Source organism: Indicator indicator, chromosome 14 (assembly GCF_027791375.1).
Source record: "Indicator indicator isolate 239-I01 chromosome 14, UM_Iind_1.1, whole genome shotgun sequence".
NCBI lineage: Eukaryota > Metazoa > Chordata > Aves > Piciformes > Indicatoridae > Indicator > Indicator indicator.
The window spans coordinates 27,012,465-27,018,464 of NC_072023.1; the positions used below are offsets into that span (position 1 = coordinate 27,012,465).

Below are 6,000 nucleotides of genomic sequence, written 5' to 3' on the forward strand. Positions count from 1 at the left end.
CAGCAGTGACTCCTGCTGTCACATGAGTATTTTCCATATTCTTACACACCCTTATGGCTGGACAACAAAGCTTTCTATGGAATTGTGAAGTATGCTAAAACTTTCTCAAAAGGTTGGATTCTCTAGATGTTCTGGATGTAAAATATATGACACTTCAAGTAACTCATGGTCAAAGTTGCCTTTATTTTTTACCATCATAAAACTATTAAATTCCATTCACAGAATCACAGAAACATTCAGGTTGGAAAAGCCCCTCAGGATCACCAAGTCCAACCCAGAACCCTACTCTACAAGGTTCATTGCTAAACCATATCCCCAAGCAACACATCCCAACCACCTTTAAACATATACAGGGTTGGGGACTCCACCACCTCCCTGGGCAGCACATTCCAATGCCTGACCACTCTTGCTGGGAAAAAATTCTTCCTAATGTCCAGTCTAAACCTACCCAATTGCAGCTTGAGACTGTTCCCTCTTGTTCATTGTTATGAAACAAAGTGAGTTCTAGGAACAGAAGATTCTGCTCTCATTTCTACCTCCAATGCTTCCAGTTTCAGCTCTCCTGTAGAAACGTATCTTCTGATACTCACAGGCAGCAATAATTATGAGATGCTGAGTACAGCCAAGTAAATAAAGGCAGCTATTGTTGTTCCTGATTCCCTTCCCCTCAATGACCTCAGACAACTGCTGCAACTCCATGCACTCAAGCTGTCTCACTCCTCAGAAACACTTCTTGCTCGAGATCTTTCAGACAGATTACATTATGTTTGCGGTAACAACACCATGGCAATGGAAGATGAAATGCAAACTGAAATCTTCTATTCTCTTTACAGCCAATAAAAAGAGAGCAGTGTTTGTAACTATTTACATCTGAACAGCCCACCACATCCAAGTCCTGCTTTCATGAGCACTGATTATCTGAATTCTGGTCAACCTGGACACCGGCCATGTGATGCACTAACTGCCCAACTCCAGTCACACTTCATCCATGACTTATTTTTTAATGGGCAAAGAACTGCTCTACAGAGGATGAGAACTACAAAACGTTCCAGTACAAAGAAGCTGAGCTTGCTAAAGGAATTAGTGACTTGTGTTCTGATAACATGGGTAAAAGCTTAATCTTCATTCTAAATTCTATCCTCTTCACAGGCTCACTTCAATTTTGGTGGGTTTTAATCAGCTGCTTGCAAATTATGTTAAACATTAGAAATATAAAACATAAGTGAAAGAGATCAGCTACAATTCAGTTCTCGTAAGACTTCTACTTTGAATAGTTTTGATTATCTCTTAGGCATTGCATATAAACAGTAACAGATACTGTTAGGACAGCAAACGAGTAACTAACAGAAACAGATAAGAAAAATACAAAAAGCACACATGCATTTATAATTTCTTTGCATTCAAATTTTCAAAGTTTGTATGTGAAGACATACAAAACCAATTTTTCATCACAGATATATATTCTTTAAAACACAGTAACAACAACAAATTAGCTACATTTCATTTTCTCTCAGCTACCAAACTGTGAATCTGCACTCTAGGTTGGGACACACGTAGGGTGGCACTTTTTATTTGTTCACTATCTACTCTTTTAGCTTGTGTTTCCATACAGCATCTCATCAGCAGCTTGGCAAATTACTCTCTGGCTTGCCTCCACTCCCCTTCCTCTTTTCCTTTACTCTTTCTTCTCCTTGTCACCCATATAGAGCTGCCACGGAATAAGCCCTCTTGTTCCTCTAGCAAAGAGCAGTTCAGCATGATTACTGACATGCCCACAGCAATCATTTCCTCCTCCCACCCCCTCTGGTCCTTCACACCAACACCAGCAAGTTCTGAGGTTTCTCTTTCATCCTTAAATAAGGGACAGACATGCATGACCCCCAGAGCCTCTCTGTCTATCCCACCACCAAGATCACTGCTTGCCAGTTCTACAATCACTCTCTTGACCCCACTTCTCCAGTTCCATCCTATACTCTCTCTAGCTTGGCTTTGGTGCATGAAACAGGCTCCTCTTTTGGACTACAAAAAATCTCTAGCAAACTCCTAGGACAAACATCACTCCCAGTGCAGAATCATAGAATGCTTTGGTTTGGAAGGGACCCTATCTTGGTTCTACTCATCGTGTTTCATCCACAGAGCAATTCCTGACTCCAATGAATGACAAAGTGCAGCTGAATTTTCAGAAAAACAATTCTGAATTTTTCACCACCATATCCCCAGTGCTTGAAAGGTTTATTACTAAATATACACATGAACATTTATCTTCCCTTAAAACCCTCCCCTTTCTTATGCTGCCCAAGAGGTGTAAACCTTAACAGTGGATGGACTCTTGTGATTACCAACAGTGCCCAATTGTTTTATTTGTTGTTTTCAAGTTAATCTATATGGCTCCTGTTATCTGTGGTATCAATTCTAAAATATGAGGAAAACATTCTTAATGAGACACTTTGGTCCATTAGTCATTCTTCCAAGAGCTATTGTGGCAATTAATTACAAATTCCACTGTGCAAATGGCCACAGGAAAGCAAAACAGAATAAACAAACAAGGAGTTAACTTAATTTTCTATTGCCTAGTCATGACTTAAACTTCGGTACCCTCACTACAATTAAACTACTACTATTTAAACTGCCCCTCACTACCAAAGACATCAAGTTGCTGGAGCATGTCCAGAAGAGGGCAGTGAAGCCAGTGAAGGGTCTGGAGAACGACTCTTATGAGGAGCATCTGAGGAAACTGGGATTGTTAAGTCCAGAGAAGAGAAGGCTGAGGTGAGACCTCATGGCTCTCTGCAACTATCTGAAAGGAGGTTGTAGTGAGGTGGGGTTCAGGCTCTTCTTCCCTGGTATCAAGAACAAGGGGAAATTGCCTAAAATTGTGCCAGGGGAGGTTTAAATCGTGTATTAGGAAAAATTTCTTCACTAGAAGTGCTGTCAGGCATTGGGACAGGCTGCCCACACAGGGAGGTGGTGGAGTCACTATCCCTCAAGATGTTCAAAACATGTGTAGACATGGAACTTGGAGACATAGTTTAATGGACATGGTGGTGGTAGGGTGATGACTGGACTCAATCTTAGAGATCTTTTCCACCCAGAACAACTCTATGATTCTGTGATCTGAAATGACTGACATAACCTAAACAAGATATATGTCCCCCTCAGTTCTCTACTGAGGAATTAGTCATTAATGCCCCCTATTAAGAAAAACAAATTCCATTTATATTTTGATGAAGGAGATAAAGAAGTGCTTTCAGTAACACAAGCTCATGCTGTACTGTGCAGTGGTGCAGCACAAATATCAGTTCACAATTATTCTGGCTAAAAAGAATAATCAGGTTGGGTGGGAGGGGGGTGTGTGTGAAAGCAGGAATTCCTAGAGTAAATACCACACATACCAGTCTTTTAAAAGCAATCTTTGAAAAGTATGTATTTCCATAGCATTTTTGTTTCTTTGAACTTGGAACACAAATTATTACTTTCTAAATAATGGTAAATATAACATTTTGCCAAACTAGCAGGAAAGTTCTTTTTTCTTGAGAGAGACATGAGCATTTTTCAACACAATTTGGAAATTTCCAAACATGCACATTTTATGTCTAGCAAATTTCACATGCCTGTTGCTGTCTAATAAAAACTATTAAAAAAAGTCTACCAAGAGTAAAGGCTTACCAACATTTTCTAAGCCATCTATAGTATTGATGCCATAAAAATGTAAAACATGAAAACTTGTAAGCTGCTTCTCCTGAATAAATTACAAGATCAGGGGGTTGGGACCACCTCTGCTACAAGGACAGGCTGAGGGAGCTGGGGGTGTTCAGCCTGGAGAAGAGAAGGTTCCAGGGAGACCTAAAGCAGCCTTTCAGTACCTGAAGGGGGATACAAGAAGGATGGAGAGAGACTGTTTTCAAAGGCCTGCAGGGACAGAACCAGGGGCAATGGCTTCAAACTAGAGAAGAGCAGATTTAGAATAGATGTTAGGAATACGTTCTTTACCATGAGGGTAGCAGAACACTGGAACTCGTTGCCCAGGGTAGGTTGAGGCTCCTTCCCTGGAGATATTCAAGGTGAGGCTCAGTGAAGCCCTGGGCAGCCTGATGTAGTTGGGCATGTCCCTGCTGACTGCAGGGAGGTCAGACTAGATGACCTTTGGAGGTCCCTTCTGCCCTGGACCATTCTAATACTCTGGTCATTTCCAAGGATATCCATCTAGCTTCCCCTAATCAGATATAGGCAGTCAAATTTGGAAGTGACAAAAGGTAAGTTTTCATTGAGAGTCAACTGCTAAAAAATCTAACTATGTTAGAGGTAGGATGTGTGAGAACGCTCCTGGAGGAAGCTCCAAGGAAACATCTTTCTACATTCAAACATTGTTACTGTGTATTCCAGAGACAAACTGGGTAGTAGTTGTCTTGAGCACCATAAATCCATCTCTTACCTTCGTGTTGGCGCACGCTTTCCCCTTTTTGTAGTCCTTATGGCTGCCTCTTTTATCCAATTTGGCCCACAAGGCTTTGGCTTTCCAGTAATTGAGCTTAGACTTGAGTTTGTGATAGAACGAACGATAGTCCTTAGGCTTTAGTTCTAGATAGTCACAGAGCTCTTGGAAAGCCTTGAGAGTCCCCTTGCAGGTTGAAGCCTGGACAAATCTGTCGAAGAGAACATGAGCCTGGTTCACCTTCTCATTCTTGCTTTCCTCCATGTTTCAAGCCTTGCAGCTGCCCTGAGGGGCAGCTGTTCTCTTCCAGTCTGCCAGATTTCCAGATGTTGCTCTGCTGATCCACCTTCACCTCTGGCTTACAAACATTATTAACCTGTAAAATGAAAAGAATAAAATGTAACTCTTTGCTCTTTTTTAATTTTTTCCTTGTCAAAATTTTGTCTGAGCCTGCTGAACTGAGCACCCAGATTCTCAATAATTAATAACACATCAGTCCTAAGGAAATCAGTTGATCAATATCCTGAGGATTCCTGCCCAAGCTGACTGAAGCTGAGTCTTCCAATGCTTAATCCCAACAACGGGACACCTCATCTCTTTTAAATCACAAAATAACCAGAGCCAGTTCCTAGAAAGTTTTATCACAACTCCGTTCACTTGAACAGCAGAGAAGTTACAAGTGAACTGGTGGCTGTTACATGATATTTTTGGAAGCAGAAAAAGCTTTTAGAACAGATGTACTAATGTAACAGTTCCTAGGATAACCAGATCACTGAGTTAACATCACAGCAATGGTTATGTGCTGGTCTTAAAAACTACTACCACGAAGCACTCTAGAAGTTGGAATTCCACCAGTAAAACAACTTTGGGCTCCTTCAGTCTACAAGGACTGATGGTAAATGAAGAGGTTGGCATAACAATAACACAAGCTGATTTTTCCATAGTCCTTGGAAACAGTGCTTTTTACAGTGCTGGTGCAAGTATTATTAAGAAGTTAAATCTGCTAATAGCAATGAAATGTTTAAGAAAAGATGTCAAGACTGAAAAAACAAAAAATGCTTGACTTGTGTTAAGCAGCATGAACATTTGTCTTACCTAGAGTCTAGGCATTTATTCCTGTCAGTAAGTAAGCAGCTTAAGAGTGAAATGTGCCTGATGCACAAGGCTTGTTAAGATTCTCTCAGTAGTTTCTCTGTTCTGCAGTTTGCGACTTCTGATATGCAGCTCCCTACAAAATGTTAGGTCCTCAGCAGATTCAATATGCTAACAGGGGCTCTCTGAGGTCCTTCAGAAGCAATCTCCAGACTTGCAGAATTAATTACTCAGATCACAAATAACAGATTTTGTTTTAAAAGTATTTTCTCCTCCTCCTCCTCTTTTTCTTCTCTATATAATACATCTCCTTCTTCCTTTTATACATAATACTAAGTATGTACATATAAAAGATTGCTCTGCTCTCCAAGAAAGAACAGTTCTGTTTGTCTTCAGATAGGAGGGCGGCATGGGAACATATGTGGGCACTATAGAAGCAAAGCCCTTTCTGAGGTACTTTTTTGTCCTTTGTTTTC

General features: G+C 40.7%; 1 protein-coding gene across 2 annotated transcripts in view; it reads right to left on the reverse strand.

Moving 5' to 3' along the window:
* The window catches only part of MICAL3 (microtubule associated monooxygenase, calponin and LIM domain containing 3), a 117,090-nt gene extending 112,394 nt beyond the window's left edge, over positions 1-4,696 (reverse strand). For both annotated transcript variants that reach the window (XM_054386391.1, XM_054386390.1), the window contains exon 1: positions 4,433-4,696. In XM_054386391.1, coding sequence (XP_054242366.1) covers positions 4,433-4,696 — 264 coding nt within the window. The remainder of the gene's footprint in view (positions 1-4,432) is intronic.
* Positions 4,697-6,000: the final 1,304 nt, after the last annotated feature.